The sequence below is a fragment of the Ursus arctos genome, unplaced genomic scaffold (genome assembly GCF_023065955.2).
Source record: "Ursus arctos isolate Adak ecotype North America unplaced genomic scaffold, UrsArc2.0 scaffold_13, whole genome shotgun sequence".
In the NCBI taxonomy this organism is placed as follows: Eukaryota; Metazoa; Chordata; class Mammalia; order Carnivora; family Ursidae; genus Ursus; species Ursus arctos.
This window is the reverse complement of record NW_026622797.1, coordinates 56219252-56239903: the sequence shown is the minus strand read 5'-3', so window position 1 is coordinate 56239903 and position 20652 is coordinate 56219252. Positions and strand designations below refer to the sequence as shown.

The window sequence follows — 20652 nt, the reverse complement described above, 5'->3', positions numbered from 1 at the left end:
ATAGTAGGTGCTCCATTAAATGTTGGATGAATGCGTAACACTTGATAAATGTTTCTTTTTCTAATTCCAAAGTAATTTACTATTTTTTTCCTATAAATACAGTAGTTATAATTTTCATATTTGTTAGGACAAAATGTGGTAATATATGAAAGTCCCTACTCCCATTTTTAGCACATAGTAGGCAATTAGGCAGTGAGTTTTTTTCATTCTTTCATCAATACATGCCACTGAAATAGCACAGCTGATATTGAATAAGTGATATGATTCAAATTGGGATGCTGTAATCATGTGAAATTATGTTATGGATTATGTATTTTATAGCATATATCACATTATATATTATTTCTTACATGTGATATAAGATAAATAGCATCATATTTTTATTATATAGTCATGGTGAAATTATTATAACTAAATATTCTCTTTTGAAGCACATATATTCCCAAAGTAGTCTGCCTTCTTAGGCTTTCACTCTATATTAATTACAATTAGCAGAAAAAATTGACTGTTGTTCTAAATTAATGTGAAATATTCTGTCTTGTAAGGAAAGCTATAATTGTCATAGTTTCATGATTAACTAATCCTTCCTACCTTCATGTTTACTGTTTCCAGGAAGAACCCTATGTCCTGTTTAAGAAATCTGACAAGCCTCTCTACGGGAATGATCGATTTGAGGGCTATTGCATTGACCTGCTGAGAGAGTTATCTACAATCCTTGGCTTTACATATGAAATTAGACTTGTGGAGGATGGGAAATATGGAGCTCAGGATGATGCCAATGGACAATGGAATGGAATGGTCCGTGAACTGATTGATCACGTAAGTCTCTTTTCTCATTATTATCATTATCTCTGGTAGACTGCTTAAAAGATTTACTTTAAAAAATTTTTTTGATGGTCATGGGTTAATGACAAAGAGCAATAATATATTTCAAGTATGTATTTCCTTAAATAATTCTATTGGAAATATATATTACTTTTGCCCTTAAATACTAAAGAATCTAAGAGGGATTTATAGTTTTATTAGAAAGAGTTGTCTGTTTTAAATTAACTAGTATTTAGTGAATTAATATCTTTAAATACTTAGTCCTAATTTGCAAATTATAATATGGGTGCCCAACAATTTATTTCTTTTTCACTTTTATAATGCTAACTTCATAATTGACAGAAAGAATGAGTAATGCAAACTCTAAATTTCATGATAAAAATTTCCTAGACTAGGATAGGATACTTCTTATCTTTACTTTTTACTTTTTTATTTTTTATACTTCTTATCTTTAGAGGATAGGATAGTTCTTATCTTTAAAATAGAGATGAAAGAAATCTATAAAGTATAGAATATGATACTGAATAAAAATAAAGCAAGTATATTAAGCATATTGAAGCAGGAGGATAGAGATTTTATGTATTTATTTAGTTGAATAAGCCAGGCATTCCTTCTTTGGCATTATTTCATAATTTATAATTTTATAATTGATAATTGTCATTTACAATGAAAGCATTATTTCATTATTTCTCAGTACTGTCAATTAATTCATCACTTTGAAATATGCTCTCATTTTTAAAAAAATAGCATTGCATTTGGTTTTGTGTTTTGGAACATTTAAGTTTATTTTGACGTTTTCCATATAATTAAGGTATGCAATTATTGCTAAATATTCTACAAAATAACAAAATAAATTTTCCTTTAAAATACAATGTGAACTGTACCCTAAATAAAAGTTCTTACTAATGGAAGTAGCAAATACAGGCAGTTTTTGCAACATTTTGAAAATACTTCCTTGCTATTAATTATAATTATTTTATTAATTATAAAGTTTATTATCAAGAATAAGGGAATAAGGGACATCTGAATATATCTATATATATGTATGTATGTATATATCTATCTATCATCTATCTATCATCTATCTATCTATATATCATCTATCTATCTATCATCTATATCTATCATCTCTATCAATAAGGAGATGTTAGGCTTTGGTTAGAAGCAGAATAATAACACAAACAATCATTTTTAAAATTTATTTTTCTTTAAATCTTCAACATACTTCTTTTAATGATCTGAAATTTACTCAATAAGGTCCCAAAGTTCTAGACTCGATCAATTATTCCTAAAAAATTCTGCTTAAATGGTCCATTTACATTTTAACTTTGTAAAATCCATTAAAGATGATGACAATATATATGATTTGGAATCAAATCTAACACCTTAAACTTTATATTCACTTCTATTAATATAGTGGTAACCATCAAAAATTTAATTCAGGCTAGCTTAAGCAAAAACGTTAACTCGTTGGTTGGCACCTTTGAAAAGTCCAGAGGTAGTGTGGCTGGATTTAGAGTATCAACATTTAGTTTTTCTGATATTTTGCCTCCGTTTAGTCTTTGCTTCCTTGTATTTGCTTTGCTCTTGGACACGTGCCTCTCAACAGGTGGCAGTTGCCACCAATAGTTCTACATCGAACATCCAGGTAGAAGTAAAACACCTGGACCCTATAATTTCATCAAGAGACCCCAGATTTGTTTTCATTGGCCTGAGGTAGGTCATAAACTAAATCCTGAACCAATTATCCTATTCGGAAGGAGGTGCTATTCTCACTGGATAGCTTGGGAGCATATATATTCATTCAGGAAGCTAGGAATGGGGCCAACGGGTCAACCTCTTTTAAAACCACATAGATTTAGATATGAGGAACTGTGGGTTTTTAAAGGAAAATCAGGATTTTTATACCTGAGGAAAGTAGAAAAGATGCTGCACAGATCAATACAATGGATATCCACTATCAGACCTTTGCATAAGTAGCTTATGTGAAGTTTTTATTTGAGTCAGAACACAGGAGTTTTACATCACCAGTGTCTTTATGTATATATTTGTCATAGGTGCTCAATTAATGGTCTTTTAATTAAGCTTTTGAGATTCAAAATGAATTGAAGGTTTTAGTTTTCTAGAATTTGTTTCTTTTAGATTTCCTATCTATATTTCTTCAAGGAAATTAAAAGTAGAAAATGTAGCTTGGGAAATAATGATTTAGATCTATGGCATAAAAGATGAGGGAATAGTAAGGGGAATATTATCAGTTACTATTTGTTTCTCAAGAAAATTACCTGTGGTATTGAGTTGAGACCACTGATGAGGGCTTCAAGTTACTGAATCATTTTATTCTTCTAGGTGCCAAATCTGTCACTTCACCTTCCATTTTTCCCTTACTAGTATCCCCTTTCTTGGTGCCAAGCGCTGACCTAGCCTTGGTTTTTAATATTTAGCACAAGTCGTATTAAATAGAATGATGATTACAGTCAATATATTTTTCTTTGTACAACCTCAACCCAGTTTGCATATTTTGAATATGCTAATTTCAACACAAAGTAGTAACTTTTACTTATAACTAGATAAATACCCTAAACTTCTTGCTCTCCTTGGATAAGCTTGCCCTGTCTCATAGCTTGATTACCATTCTCCTACTGAAATTTCATCATTCTGTATCTTCAGCCCTGAGCCTTAGACCCATATATTTTTTTTTTAAGATTTTATTTATTTATTTGACAGATAGAGACAGCCAGCGAGAGAGGAAACACAAGCAGGGGGAGTGGGAGAGGAAGAAGCAGGCTCATAGCGGAGGAGCCTGATGTGGGGCTTGATCCCAGAACGTCAGGATCACGCCCTGAGCCGAAGGCAGACGCTTAACCGCTGTGCCACCCAGGCGCCCCTGAGCCTTAGGCCCATATTATCAACCCACCTCTGTTATATTTGTTGCTTAAATGTTTCATAAGCATCTCAAAGGTAGCATATTCCAGACTAAATTTATTATTTCTCTTTTTCGAAACTTTCCTTTCTGAAGAGTTTCCTGTATCAGTACATTTAGTAATGATTCAATAGGTTTCCCAAGCCAAAATTTAGTAGTCATTTTTTTAATAGTCATTTTTTAATTATTTCTCACTCCACTGTGTTTTATTGAGTGTGCTCCTTAAGTAATTTCAAAACCTGCCTACTTATCTCCATCTCAACTGTCATCTGGAATAATACCCCAATATGAGGTCCTTTCCTTTCTAATCCATTATCTCTGTGTATGTGTGTGTGTGTGTGTGTGTGTGTGTGTGTGTGTGTGTATTTCTGAAAGATTTTATTTTTTATTTGTTTTTTTTTATAATGATTTTTTATTATATTATGTTAGTCACCATACAGTACATCCCCGGTTTTCGATGTAAGGCTCGATGATTCATTAGTTGTGTATAACACCCAGTGCACCATGCAATATGTGCCCTCCTTACTACCCATCACCAGCCTATCCCATTCCCCCACCCCCCTCCCCTCTGTAGCCCTCAGTTTGTTTCTCATAGTCCATAGTTCTGAAAGATTTTATGCAAGAGAAGGGCATGATCGGAGTTTTCTTCTGAAACAGGAAACTCTGATCATGCCCTTCTCTTGCATAAAATCTTTCAGTAGTTTCCATTGTTCAAAGGGTATAGGACCAACTATATATTTATAAACCCTTCCATATTTAGTCATTGTTTATCTGTTAGGGAAATCTTTTTACCCTTCAGATCAATCTCCACCATTCTTTTTATATTGCAAGGTTGTCTTACATGGAATAAATCAACAGGGCTCCCAGCAAGAGAACCAAGCGAAGGAAGAGAGTGAGGTCAGAATATTTATTTCCCTCCTCACTCCCTGAGATGTTGCCTTGAGCTGGCTGCATCCTCACAAGGGATTCTGTTTCTCATTATGATGCCTACTGTACACAAATCTCTCTCCTGTTCTCGGTTCCAATTTACACCCTACATAGTTTTGTTTCTTCAGATCTTAGGGGTGGTTACAGTTTAGCTGCTATTAGCCTTGGGTTCCTGCACTATCTCTTAAAATTTTCTGACACCAGTGGTCCTTGAAGTGTGTTCCACAGACCTGCAGAATCAGTATCAGTTTCAAACTTGCTAGATATGCAGATTTTCAGGCTTCACGCTGGAACTACTAGATCTAAAACTCTGGGGTGGAGACTGGCATTCTTTCTTTTAACAAACCTCAATGGTGATTCTGATAGTCTCTGAAATTTGAGAATCAGTGTCCTGGTGTCCTACCCTCCACCCAGACTTGTGTAATTAACTAGTTCCTTTGTAAATAAATCCTGCTCAGCTATTATCATTTGAGTGTTCCATCTGTTTTCTACTGAGGCTTTAATTGGCACACCTTTCTATATTTTCATCTATTTTGCCCTCTCCAGCCAAACGCATGTGGACTTTTTCAGTCTTATTCTTTTTTGCATCCAGGCTAATTCTCTGTGCACCCCTCTCCTCAACCTCCACCTCAATCACTTCATCTGAATTACTTCAATTTACCTTCAGAAACACTTCCCCAGTGATGCTTCCCCCCCAACCCCAGAAATCCCACCTGCTATGAGTTTTCACACTACTCTTCTTGCATAACACCTGTCACACTTTAATTACCAGCTTAATGTCTGTCATACTTATTTGTATGTAAGTTATATGGTAGTTATACAATCAGTCAGAACTATTTCAGGTGCAAGTGTCAGAAACATGGCTAAAAATAGCTTACACAGATATACTTTTTTAAAAGCCCCATAATACTAAAAAAGTCCAATGGTGGTTCTCATTTCAAGTGTAGTTGGCTCCAGGATCTTAAAGTATGTCATTAATGACTGACCTCTCTTGCTGCCTTGTTATCTCTTGGCTTTACTCTCCTCTCTGTAGGTTTTATTGTTAAGTACCATCTTTCCATATGGTGACCAAGGTGAACCATGGTGGCTCTAGGCCAATGGTTATCAACCTCGGGGAGGTTTTTTATTTTTTGTTTTTTCCCAAGAGACATTTGGCAATGTTGAAAGACATTTTTTATTGTCTTAAGGAGGTGGGGGAGGTGCTGGTGCTGCCGTCTAAGGGTAGAGGCTAGTGGTGCTAACCTCTAAACAATGTGCAAGATAGCCCCTCACACACACTCAAATAATTATTTGGCCCCAGTATCAGTCATGCTGAAGAAAGAAACTCTACTCTGGGCTTATCTGGTTCTTAGACCCCTCCTTTTGAAAGAGATAGAGGTCTTCTTTTGCCAAAGTTTCAGCAAAATCCATGGTGGGGGTTTGGAGTAGGATGGGAGGGTTATCAATTGGATCAGCTTGAACAAGGTGCTCATTCTCTGAACTAATCTAAAAGGCCAAGACTGGGGATGTGGTAGTTGGAATAGCCAGACCTGGCTCATGTGTCCATACATGGAACTATGGGACGGAGTCAGCCCCATCTAAATTATGCTACTTATTTTTAGATGAATTTGGGTGTAGAGGCAACTAATATTTCTTTTATACGAACTATGTGCCAGTCCATTTTCTAGTTTTTTTAAGTTTTACTCGGTTAAGTAGAAGGGAGAGAGCCATCAAGAGGCTATATTTACATAAGTGTTGTGACAGGGAAATAAAACTAAAAATAAAATTTCTTTCCAACCCAGAAAACCTTTCCGTAAAGGTAGATGCAAAATAAAATAATTTTATTAATGAATAGGCATTAAACCAGAATGAGATGCACACCACAGGCAATTCACTAAGACATTAGAAAGATAGAAAGAAGTCTCACCTTTTTTTTTTTATAGCCAAGAAGGCACAACCCATTGCATACATGTTCTCAAGATAAACAATACCTAGTCCTCAAGTAAGAAGTCTTGAAAGCACCATTTATCACATATAGTTCCTCCTAAATTCATTTGGAAACTAGGGTGACCATCTGTGTTAGCTAATTGGTTTTATCTAAAAGAAAAATAAACTTTCTCAAGTCTTTATGAGAAAGGTGGGCTTTAGGCTCCCACCCACCTAAGTTAGGCTCCTCCTCTCCCACAAAAATTTGGAAATAGGGTATTATCTTCCATGGTGATTGCATTTCAAAAAAGATACTTCCCAGATCCTTGGGAAAGGCATTCCTGGATCATAAAGCTGGCAAGAGCCTTAATTAACTTCTAAAGATTTATATATATTTCAAAAAGAAAAAGGACTTAAAAGTTTTCTAAAGTAAGTGTTCTAAGAAAGGAGGGGATTTCTTCCTTTATTTTCAACAGTGAGAATTGAGCCTCCTGTGTTTAATTTGTATGTGCCCTTACAGTTGCAAGTCTTTGTTATTTAGTAACAAAGTTAAGAGGGTTTTAACCACCTTCTCCATTTCTCCTTTTCGTGAAGACCCTCAATGTACAGGGCTTGGTATCTCTCAAACTTATTATGATCTAATGAGAGATGATTCCTTGGTGATGTAACATGAAGATACAAGAAAGATATTAGGAGAACGTGGTTCCCTGAGGCAGTTAGTCCTTAAAAAGTGACAAGCCTTCCCCCTGAAAACAACTTCCTCTTTCACTACCTCCACAGTAAGGCTGCACAACATGGCGTACTGGTAAGTCCCTGTTAAGGCAGATGTGGGTTCAAATCCTAATTTTCTGCTATGTAGTTTTATGCCTTGGGCACATTGCCTTAAACTCTTTGAACCTGAGTGTTCTCAAAACTAAAATAGAGATAATATCATATTCATAATTAGGAAGATATATATAAATTCCCTAATGCAGTGCCTGCCATATAGTAGATAAGCAATACAGACAGATTAAGTACAAAATTTGTGTCTTCTTACTTATTCTTTCTACTATATTGCTAATGAGTATTCTTGTTGAGGACTAAAAAATAAAACATGTAGACACTATCACAGTGTGAAAAATGTACGGATTAGGGTTGCTGTTGATAGTAATTTTGAATTAGAGTCAATAATATTGGCATTAAATTTTAATAGTAAAACTGTTTATTAATTGGAACCTTTGGTCTTCAAATATCTCATTATTTTTCTACCTAAATGATCTATGTCTTGGTGGTTATATATTAGAATTAAACATAGGGAAGAATTAATAGAAAGTCAACTTCAGTGTAAAACTGGTAATAGGCAAGATAAATGGGGGGGGATGATATTTAGGATACCAGCAAAGTAGAGACACCCAATTTAAAAAATTACTATTTAATTACTATTTAATTATATTTAATATATATATTTTTTAAATCAAAGTAATCACTATAGGTAAAATCAAAACATGTTTGGACCTCCTGTATTTATTTTATGGTTTGGTAATGTGTCAAATTTGAATTCTATTAAAACTGAAAGTGAAGAGCTATAATGTCCTTGCTTAAATCTTCTAAAATCTCAATCTGGCACTTCTTAAATACATTTTTAAAATAAAAATTACTCAGAAACAAATGATTTGGTAAATTTCAAAAAACAAATGTTAATAGCATATGTCCTACTACAGAGGAAGTAGAGGGGCAATCTAGGCAGTTTCCCCTTTGTATAGGTGACCTGCTTTTTTGGGTCTTCCCATCAGGCTATCTATTGGGTTTTTATGATGATTGGTGCCATGGGCCATTCTATTTTAAATTTATTGGGCAGCTATAAGGTTGATATTTTTTGTGAGCCATCAGACTAATTAAAATCTAAATCAAGACACTATTTCACTTTATCAGTTCACTGCATCTGTGGTCCTCAGTATTATGCTGTATACTTGGTAGTATTCATTTGCTTCAAATATACTGAAAATAATCGGGAGACACAAATAATACAATTGCAGAAAGTGTTCAGCATTAAAGAATATTTATTGAAAGAATGACACATATTCGACAGTGTTCTACAACAAATGTTAAACTCAAGCACCACTCTCCTTAGAGAAAATGCTACATATCTTCTGAAGGCCCCAATGAAAGTTTCTATTCAAGGACCAAGTAAAGAAATACACAGTAACTTCCTTTCCTTTTGAAATTAAAGCATCATAACTTTTTATACAATATTTTATGAAATATTTTATTTTTATATAATATTTTATGAAATATTTTATAAAGTTTTTCCGTCTTAAGCCAAAGTTAGCTATTGAGGTATTCCAGGTGGCAGAGTCTGTGTTGTGTGAATGGGAGTCTCAGTTCTTGGATTCCCCACAAAAGATTTACCTGAGGACCCGCGCTCGAATAAATATAGCCAAGAAGGAAGGTAGCAAGCACAAAGCAGTTTATTAAGGGCAGTACGTAATCAAGATGAGAGAGTGGGCAGGCCTGGAGGTGGCAAGTACACAGGGATGGGGGCAGGGGTTAGGAGTGTCTTTTGTTTTCACGTTTGCATAGGTTAGGGGTCATAGCTGGGGGTGTCTCTGACTGAGGTTGTTTCCAATCATCTAAGAGACTTCTCCTACCTCCTGGTCAGGAGGGGTAGTTTTAGGCCCTACAAGGCTCTTTTCCAAACTGTCATGGCCGTCTTTCCTCCCTGGAGGGAAGGGGTTGAAACCCCAATGTAAAGATATTATAATGAAGCTATAGGTTACCTGGGGGCAGAGGTTGAAGAGCAGAACACGTGTTCTGCACCTGTGGCTCTTGGGCAGTCCACCCCAGGGTATTGGAAGCTACTAAGCCAGGAGGTTGAAAGCCACAAAGTGGGGGTATTGTGCCCTCACGTTTCTAATGTGTAACCTATTTATCACCCCCCCACCCCCGCCCCTTGCCTCCAGCTCATGTCTAACTAACTGCCTACTCTATCAGAGCCTGACAGTAGAGAACACAGAAACTTGCTAAAGCAACCATTGTATTAAGCTAGACATAAATTTTACTTGTAGTTTTGGGTTGTGTATTCTTTATGGCTAATAACTCATTTATGGGCTCATGAGACTACTGTTGTGAGTATGTTATTCATAAAGCCAACTAGTGTTATTCATAAGCATGAGGGAAAATACCTAAGCTGCAATAAGCTCACAGCACATATTATTATGGGACTACTTAAAAGAGACAAGGGCAGTTAAAGTACTTCCAAATCTCTGGTGATGTTTGCCTTGGCAGTGGAAAACTTCAGGAAAATTTATACCTGTAAACATCCATACAGAAGTTAATACAGCAATATGCAGTCTCTGTACGTGCAGATTAAAAATAGGCCAGAGATCACAGACACTCCTTGTTTTTGAAATTCTTTGATTTTTCATCTTTCCAGCAGAATACGCCCCAGCTGGCGGCAAATTTCAGCACACTCTTAAACCAGTGATCGTCTGGGCCTTTTCGGACCTAGTGTCATAATGCAAATAAACTGTGTGAGGGAATATTATGTCCACAAATCCACAGTTACTTCTTACCTGGGCAAATTTAGGAATTTGGATGCTATCTATTTTTTATAATTACAACTAAAAAATGAGAGGTTCTTAAAACCGTATTCACGGTCCCTTTACCTCATCAGATTTGTGTAAATCAGGGGCGCCTGGGTGGCGCAGTTAGTTGAATGACCGACTCTTGGTTTCTGCTGAGGTCCTGATCTTAGGGATGTGAGTTGGAGCCCCATGTGGGTCTCTGCACTCAGTAGGGAGTCTGCTTGAGTTTCTCTCTCTCTTTCTGTCTCCCTCTGCCCCTCCTCCCTCTCTCTCATTCTCTCTCAAATAAATAAAAATCTTTAAAAAAAGAATTATATAGATTAAAGTACTAGTCTATTAGAAGTGTATTTTTTTTTAAATAACATTTAAAACTTAGATCTTTTAGAGAGGTCAACTTATTTTCCAAAGGTTACAACTTCTCTGTGCTTAAAGAGACTTGTATTTTAATATCATTAACCATTTGTGGTTGGTAAGAGCGTATTGGCCAATAAAAGCTTTTTCTTTTTAATGAGGCTCCTTTTTATAGCTTCAAGTGCTGTTGAAATCTTAAAAACAAACAAACAAAAGCTTGATCATTTGACAGATTTCTTTAAAAAAAAAACAGTGAGACAGGAATTCTGTTTCAGTTTATAAAACAACTATGGCAAAGTGGGAAGTCTATTGGGATCTAATTCACTCTTATTTTTTATTATTCTGAAGAAGACCCGTGATGCTATGGATTTCCAGCTGCATGAATGCTTCCCAGCATGCTGTCTTAGCATTGCAATTGGTATTTAACATTATCAAGCCTTTTATGATTCATAAATGAGCCTAACAGGACCTCGCTATACTTTGCTTTTGCCTCCTGATTGCTCTTTTATTATATTCTAGGGAGGAAATCAAATATTTGTTTTTCAGGGAACTTAAAAAGGCTCCAGGTATTATCACAAGAATGGAAAGGCTAAATCAAAAACAGTTTCAAATAGATGGGAATTGACTTGCACTGTAGCTTTGAATTTTGATAGTATGTTGTCTCAATTTTGCACTCTAGTGGAAGCCTTCTAGTGTTTTCAGTTAAAAACATTGAAGAGTAGTAATATTATGATCACTATATTTTTTAAATTTTAGTAAAAAGAACTAAAAAATAAACATGCAAATTTACTTATAATTCCCCATGACCCAAAAGTGACAACTGCTAACATGTTTCCTTTGTTTCAAGTTTCTCCCTTTTAACGAAAGACATTGCAGACCATGTTGAAGTCCCTTAGTCACCATAAAGTTTCTCAAATTAGTAATCTTCTAAGTCAAGCACAAAAGATCGAATTACATTTCCCTCATCCCTCTCCACATGTAACCGCTATCTTAAATTTGGTATTTTTCTGGTCCATTTTATGTAAATCGCTCAGTAGTACTCTATAATAGGAATATGCCTCCTTTGTTTAGCTAGTCTTCTACTGAGAGGCACTCAAGTTAATTCCAGTGTTATGTTAACAAAAACCAATGTTGTTAGGAAGATCCTATCTTGTCTTGTCTCCTAGAGCACCTATGTAAGAGCTTCTCTAAGGGGTGTACTGAGAAAGGAATTGTTCAGAGTTCATATATATTTCCAATTTCATAAGATATTGAAAATATTGTTCTCCAAATTATTTTATTAATTTACATTTCCACCAATAATAGTATAAAGTTTCTGTTCGTCTGCAAAATCACTAACTTCAAGTTCTCACTATCTTAATTTGGTTAATCTGCATGCAAATGAAATCTCATTGCTTTAATTTGCAATTCCCTGACTGTAGCCTCTTTCTCCTCCCCCTACATTTATATATTAGTTTACCCTCAGAATTTCCCATTTACTTTCTTTGATTTTTATGACTGATACATAGTAATTTGTTATATTTTCTGAATATTAATATGCAAATATTTATCCCACTTAGGATCTTCTTTTTTAATTTGTTTAAAGTGTGTGTGTGTGTTTTGGTATTAAAGTTTTATTTTTTTATTTTTATTTTTTTAAAGATTTTATTTATTTATTCGACAGACATAGAGACAGCCAGTGAGAGAGGGAACACAAGCAGGGGGAGTGGGAGAGGAAGAAGCAGGCTCCTAGCGGAGGAGCCTGATGTGGGGCTCGATCCCATAACGCCGGGATCACGCCCTGAGCCGAAGGCAGACGCTTAACCGCTGTGCCACCCAGGCGCCCCGGTATTAAAGTTTTAAAGTTTGAGTTTCTCAAATTTATTAATTTTCCTTATGGCTTTTGATATTTTTGTGCCTTGTTGGAAAAATTCTTCCTTAACTGGAGCTCATGAAGATATATATATATATATATATTTAAAAGTCTAAGGTTTTTGTCTTTCAAATTTAGCTCTTTTGTCCCCCTGCAATTTGTTCATTAAGGCCACATGGGTTGGACTTCAGCTTAAGTAAAAGTCTCGATTCTTCTGCTCCCTTCATGAAAGATAGACCTCAAATTCTCTAAGCTACAACATATTTGTTAATAATTTTCATTTCTTTGTAAAAAAAAAATAGTACTTTGGAAAGCAAGTGGTTTTTACTTTTAATGAGAAATCCAGTGACTATTATCTCAGATATTAGAGGCAAGGAATTAGGAAAAGTACATGACATGTTAAAAAGGGCTAATGCATTCTTTCTGACGGAACTTTTTTCTCAAAGCATATTTTAACAGCAAGCTGTCATAGTCAAAATGTGCTGTCAGATAACTCAGAGGCAAAGATGAGAGAGTTAATACAGAAGTAAGCTATCACAGACCAGTATAATTCTGATTTGCACCAAATAAGAGATGATGATTCATTGGAAATTATCCCACAATTGATACTCAACAACCATTTGTTGAATGCTTATTCTGAGAAAGACACTGTTAACTATAGCATTAATAATATCTCTTAAAAATATTGATTATATTTTTTTAAAAAAGGAAATAAGACATGATAAGTGTTATATTTCTTTTAATATTAGTGTAAAAAGAATTTTTCCTACTATGTGATTGCATAGTAACATTGAGGTTATGTTTAGAAATACTTGGTTTTTTAACTTTTTTTCTTTATCACGTACTCACAAGATTTTAAATTTTACTTATTTATTTATTTTTTGAAAGAGAGAGCAAGGGGTGGGAGAGGGGCTGAGAGAGAGAATCTCAAGCAGGCTCCATGCTCAGCACAGAGCCTGACATGGAACTCGATCCCAGAACCCTGAGATCATGACCGAAATCAAGAGTTAGACACTTAACTGACTGAGCCAGCCAGGCACCCCAATAGTCTTAAGATTTTTAAAAGAATTTATTCCCTACTTACAATCTTTTGCTAATTTGTTCTTTAACTGTAATTTATAGCCAAAAAAAAACAGAGCTAGGGATTGTTTTATTTTGCTATTATATCATAAATTACTGAATAAATATCTCTCATGGATACTACTTAAGCTCTTCATATGATTCCTGAATTTAAGATACTTTAAAATATCAGTAAAGTAAATGTTTGGACATAAATATTACCAGAAAAATATGGTACAAAAACATAATTTGAAGTGTTAGAGGAAGTACAATGCTAAAGTTGATACTACAGAGACTCCTATAGATGTAGAGAAATTCCTATACACTCCTGTACATTCTACGCATACAAAACAGTATATGGTAAGTCAGTCTCACACTGCCGGGCATTGAAACTTTTCCTTAAGTTTTTCCCTAATCCTTAGGCAAGCCTTCTTAAAAAAGGGGGGTGGGTAGTGCCTGGCTGGCTCAATCGGTAGAGCATACAACTCTGGATCTTGGGATTTTAAGTTTGAGCCCCACGTTGGTTGTAGAGATTACTTAAAAACAAAATCTTTTAGGGGCACCTGGGTGGCACAGTTGGTTAAGCTTCGGTCTCTTGGTTTCTGTTCAGATCATGATCTCAGGTGGTGAGATTGAGCCCTTCCCCCGCTGGGGGGTGGCGCACAAACTGAGCTTGGCGTTTGCTTAAGCCTCTCTCCCTTTGTCCCTCCCCCAGATGCTTATGTGCACACATGCTCTCTCTCTTTCTAAAATAAATAAATAAACCTTAAAAAAATAATAATAAAATTTTTTGAAAAACCTAGAAAGTAGCTTGTCAAAATCTTCATAAATGAACAGAGGAAATAAAATTGGAATTGGGGAGGGCTTGAGTTGGGAATTTGATAGCTTAAAGTGTTATATAAAAATGAAAGTAGAAATATAAATTAAGGACAAGGTATTCTGGGAGAAATTACCCACATGAGCAGATCTAAAATCTAAAATTACTTGAGTTCAACAATAGAAAGTTTGCATTTGATTCGGAGAGTGAATTTACAGTGGCACTATTGAAGCAGTGGGCTGGAAAGTTTGTTTATCTGTGGTATGTGGAACATCTGTGTGTTATTAAATAATAAACACTGATTTGCATCTATTATTACCAGAAAAGCAAAATAAATGTAACTGAAAACAGATATAAACAAATGTGGTTTTTCAAACTGACATTTGCTTTAGAACATAAAACAAATCTAAACAGAAACAAAACAAAGTCCTAAACAAAAAATAAAATTTTAAAAAGGGAAACCACAGCATGAATTTTCTCAATAGAATAGATATCATTTCTTTGTTAACTGTGATTGAATTTTCCTATCACATGAAATTAATGTGAGGTTTCTTTTCAAAGTAAGTTTGAATAATGGAAAACAAACTTCTAAAATAAGATATTCTTTGTGATGTCCTCTAATGGCTGTATGATTCAGTATTATTAGTTCAGCATTTTTGTGCCTAACACAAATTTAGGCACTGAAAATATAAAGGTAAACTTGAATCTTAGGTGAGATAGGCACTTAAATAATTTTTATATACTTCAGGTAATGCAATAATAGAGATATTCCCAAGATATTTTGGGAAAACTGAGGGGTATATATTAATCCTGGCTGGAAGGAAAATGATCAAGAAAGTCATTAAGCTTTAATTCTAAGAAGATGACAGATGCTTTTCCAATATACTATTTTTAGTGTTGCAGTTAATTTAATTTCAGCATGAAGTTTTACCTGAAGGATATTATTTTATATAACATCACACGTAACTGAAGGAGTGAACTATAACTTGATCAGGTTCATTTAAATATATTGAAAAACAATTCAAGATAAACTCTGATCTGACTCAGAAAATTGTTCAAGAAGATTAACATAAAGTAAAAAAAAAAGGTTTCTGCATCTTTTTTCCAATAGATTCTTTTAATTAATTAAGAACAATGTATTATGAAAGCATTTATTTGATAGCATACATTTACACTAACATTAACCACTGTTTTATGCCGAAATCATGTGTCTTTACCCATGTAATTTCCTGATCATTTCTAAGTACATTTTAAGGTTTCCTGGCCCCCTAAGACATTCAGTTTTGCTAAAGATATAGTCACTGAGCCAGAGTCGTCTTTGCTTTTTTAACATATTTAAATATGATAATATTTCTGATCAGGTTTTGTTTTTTAAGCATTATCCAACTTGGATCATTGGACGATCAAATGTATTATCTGTGGGATTTATTCAAGTACAAATTTATTTACTTGTTTATGTGACAATAATTAACAATATTAGACAATACAAAACTATCATTTATACCCTGTGTTTTCTTCTCCATGGAAGTGGTAGATTTTGATACCTGATAATGCCCTCAGCTCCCTTTGTTCACTGCAGATTAATTTTTTAGCAACATGTAGATTAAAAAATATTCTCTCTAATGTCACTTTCTGTTTTTCAATGCATACGTCTTCAGGCTTTTCTCCGAGTCAGAATATAAACTCTAGGGGAAACTGCATCTCTAGGACTGAACACTATGGCTAACACATAATAGATACTTAATGAGGGTTTGTTAAATAAATTAACTATTTTTTATCTATGCCAGTTTGGCTAACTCCACTTATAAAACTACTTATAAATAGGGATATGCCTCAAATGAATTTCCCCAGCCAGCATATTCTAGCTGTTAACACACATGCCTTGTCTCCTGTGTGCGGATGTCAGTGTCTTGACTGAAGCAGAAATGATTTCATGTTCTTCTTGGCGTCTCTCACAATATCCACCCCAGGGTCCCACGCAGGGTAGGGATGGTCAATAAGTGTCTGTAAAATATATAGATGGATATAAATGATCCACCCAGCCTCTTCTACTCTCCACAGTAGGGAAATGCAATAAACTTTACATTATACCTATAATTCCCCTGAACGATAGCTATGATATCATTGCAGATTCCTTGAAAAAAGTAAAATCGGGTGAGATTGTTGAACTTACTAGAAGTTTGAATTTTAAAGTAGAGAAATGATTCATACCTATGGAATAAAAGATAAAGACATTCTGAAACACTTACTATTCCTAATGTAGACACATAGGAAAGTTATTTTCAAAGGTTTCTTAAACAGATACTGTCAGATATATCAGACAGTAAACAATGAGATAACAGGAGAACATGAGTTATGGAAAACACTCAGGGTAAGATGCTTAAACAAAGTGACTTTGTCCTTAAATCCCCCAAAATAATAGTACACAAAGGTCAGAAATGTCACAATTATATTTGCGTAAGTCAAATGAGACTTGATTGCATCTGACTCTATTGAAAGAGAGCTTGTCTTCAGGGCAAGAGCAAAAGAGAAACGTGTGTTCTGTAATCAAAGGGTCATCAGTATAAAAGTCACAATTTTAGCATCAGTACCTTAAGAAAACAAGTCGTCTTGGTCATCTGAAATTTTATCTTTTAAACACCTTAATCCAATCTTTTTGGATGGAGACATTTTTAGACTGCGTTACAAATATTTCACTCTTTGAAACTGCAGTGCACTTCTATTCAAATTCCAGTCGAAAACCTCACGTTTGTCTTGATGCTTTCATGATAATTTTATACTTTACATTGCCATCACCCATGAATATGAAATTCCCGTCTACCAAAATTACTTTGTGATTTTGTGAAATGGCTTGTGATTGAAATGCTGCAAACATTTGCTCTGTAACCATACTCTTTTACCCTCTTACCTCTTTTGTAGGTTCAAATGGGCCCTTGATTCACCCTGTCCCCACTTCCCATCGCCTGGAAAGAGCCATGTGCTTGCTTCCCACTGTATCTCAGCTTATTTCCCTCAGTTTACTACCTAGTATCTTGTATTTATTCCAAACTTCCTCCCATACATTTTACCTGCTTTCCTACACAAACTGTTACACAGACTTGGTAACTTTTGTGTCCGTTTTCAACCAGCATGTAAATAACTGAAAGTTAGTCTTCTAAAAAATGTGTTGATGATAAGCTCATTGATGAGCTGCGCCTGGTGAAATGAGGATAAGAATCAGTTAAATATGTTTAAAACTGGCATTGATGGCTCAGCAGAGCTACCCACACATATTGAGGATTCCGTAGCAGAGATCTCTTGATTCTGGGTCTGGACCATAGTTATGCAAGTCCCCAGTATTTATTGCACAGTTATTCAGTTGTTATTGAGCTAACTAAACACACAGAACTGATTTTAAATCTGAATATTAGTTTTTACGTGAGTGTACCAGGGACCAGTGCTTTGCAGCGTTCTTACGCCTATTCCATAGACACAAGTAGAAGCCAACTTACAAATCAGCGGACAAAGAGACAAAGGACAAGGCTCAGGTAATCAGATCTCTTGTCCTGTATTCTAGTGATGTCTCTTTCTAATTACTAATGCAGGGCATTGAGAGTCAGAGCACCCTTTCTTGGCGATAAAAATCTAGACGTACTATTTTATCTCTCATTTGGGTAGGCAAACCATCACACATCTGTTTGGATAAAATATCTTATCTCAAGGATGTTACAATACAATTAAGTGAGCTATCATTTTTTAAAGAAACAACTGCTTGTCTGATTAGATTAATAAGGAAGTGGAACACATTTCTAATCTCTTAAAACAGTTTCATTTTTATCATCTAAATTCTCTTCTTTTTTTTTTTTTTCCCCTCTTTTCTTGATCCCTTTTGGATTGAATCAGTTTTCTTTGGAACTCAGTCCTTTTTTTCCTCTATGAGTTTGAAGTTACAAACTTATTTTTACTTATTATTTTAGTGGCTATTTTAACAAGGATACTTAATAAGATACCAATTAATCAATACTTTGTCTTTTTCCAAAACATCACAAAGACCTTAGAAAACTAAACTGATCAACCCCCTGCTAGCATCTACTATTATTTTAACTATAACTTGATTTTTATTTAATATTAAAAATATTCCATTAATACTATTATTTCATATAATTGGTATTTGTTTAGATTGAACATATTTAACACAATGATTTGCTTTACTCTCATTTTTTTCTCATATCACAGACATTCTTCTCTGGGATCATATTTTCTTCTAGAGTAATACACTTAAGTAGTGCCTTTCTGTTGGTAGTAAATTCTTTCTCTTAACAACTTTTTTTTTTAATTAGAAATGTCTTAATTTTGCCCTCATTCTTGATAGTTTTGCTGCTATCCAGTTTAAGCTAAGTTTTCTCAGAGTTTTGAGCATATCAGCCTACTCGTTTCTGACTTGGTTGTTGTCCTTGTGAAGTTTGCTATCTGATTATTATTCCATCATATTTCCTTATCTTTTTCCGCTGGCTGCTTTTAAAATCTTCTCCCTGGCTTTGGTATTTTTAGCTTCATTTGGATGAATCTCAGTTCCCATTTATTTATCTTGCTTAATTTACATTGACAGAGCACACAAGGATTCATGACATCTATAATTCCATAAAATTCCTAGCCATTACTCATCATATATGTTATCCCTTTTGGAAATCTGATTAGATTTATTTTATAACTTCTATGGCATATGAACTCTATTTTCCCATTGCTTCTCTCCATGCTGCTTTCCATATAAGTACTTCTGACATACCTCCTTTTTCATTGGTTTATACTTTAGCTTTCCTAATCTGTAGTATAATTAATTCATTGAATTTCTGATTTTATTATAATCTTTATTTTAAGAAAGACAGTTTTTTTTTCTGCAAACCTCTCTTGTAATTTCTAATAGTTTTTTTTTTGCTCTTTGTGTTTCACATGTCTTCTCATTCCTTTAAATGTGATATATAATACTTATTTTATGTTTATGTTATATAGAGATAACTTAAATATCTGAATGCTTGAGTATCTGATCCTGCAATTTATTATTTCTGCTGACTCTTCCCAGAGTGATATGTTTTACTGGGTACTTTCTGATATTTTATTGTTGGAGTACGCATAATCCTTGGAACATCATTTGTTGAAACACTTGAGACTTTTGTTAATATGAATTTCTTCAGAGAAATTTTATATGAGCTTCTGTTAGGTTTTTAGTGACACAACCAAACTAGAACCCTATTAAAAGAAATTTTGCATTCTACTTTTTTTGGGGGGAGATCATCATATGAGCGTGGATAAGTGGTTAAGAATTCCCAGAGCAGACATTTTTCCCCCCTCACATTTAATTAAAGCCAAGGCTAAATCAGGAATGAGTCCCCATTATCTATTTCTATGGGGTGGGCTTTATTCTAGTTGACCCACTGAGTATGGGTGTGCTAGGGTGTGTTGGCTGTATATAATAAAATCTCAATCTAATCATTCATTTCGCATGAGATCCCGGATTTACCTCCTGCTTTGGGCTTTTGGACCATCACATGTCAAACTCTAGCCTATGAGGATTACAGGATTTCAGATGCCCTCAGGGCAAATGTCAGCTCAAAATCTCTGGATTTATATTTTCTTCTTTTGAGTTGTTTTGAATTAAAAGTGTTTTTCTGGTCATTTTTCTGGTCATGGAAATGTGTTGGGTGGGATGTTTCTACAAATACTTATTTCTTCACATTGTATATTGGATTTTGGTATTGTCCATTTTATTTTCAGTGAAATGACATTTACCTGGCCCCAACCCCTAAGTGGGAAGACATGAAAATTAAAAATTTAGTATTTAATTTATTAAACAAAAGCATGGGAATTAAAAAAGCACTGCAGTTAATATCATTGTATAAATAATTATATTAAACAAGAAGCCCAAAATACCTCTATTTCATTTATTTATTGAAGAGACTACTTCGTGCAGTGTTCTGTGCAAGTCACTGACAATGACATAAAGACCCCTTAGACTTGGACTCCTCCCTCCAGCATATTTAATACAGTACAGAAACTACATATGAATATAGGATTACCATAACAGATTGATGGAAGTATCATGATACACACATGAGGGATGGAGAGTAAATCTCAAGCAAGGAGAGAATATATGTAGATTGGAGGCATGTGAAAAGCCCTGTGGGAAGGTGACACTGAATGGACCTTAAAAGGTCAATGTAACACGGTCAAAGTTGCGTATCAGAAAAATATGCTCAGGGAGACTGTTCTTTTATAAACACCAGTCAAGGCCACTGCATTGAAATTAGTATAAATGCTTTCTAATCACTTTTTCCTAAGGTATTATTCACTGGTCAAGATCATCTATCAGTCAACAACTGTGATGAATCAATTGTAGGAATATGCGTGTGTGGGCACAAGCACACAAATAATTTATTATGTTCAATTTGTCTAGCTT

General features: G+C 34.6%; 1 protein-coding gene across 2 annotated transcripts in view; it reads left to right on the top strand.

Moving 5' to 3' along the window:
- The window catches only part of GRIK2 (glutamate ionotropic receptor kainate type subunit 2), a 641722-nt gene that overhangs the window by 442155 nt on the left and 178915 nt on the right, over positions 1 to 20652 (top strand). For both annotated transcript variants that reach the window (XM_057311163.1, XM_057311164.1), the window contains exon 11: positions 613 to 819. In XM_057311163.1, the coding sequence (XP_057167146.1) occupies positions 613 to 819 (207 nt within the window). The remainder of the gene's footprint in view (positions 1 to 612; positions 820 to 20652) is intronic.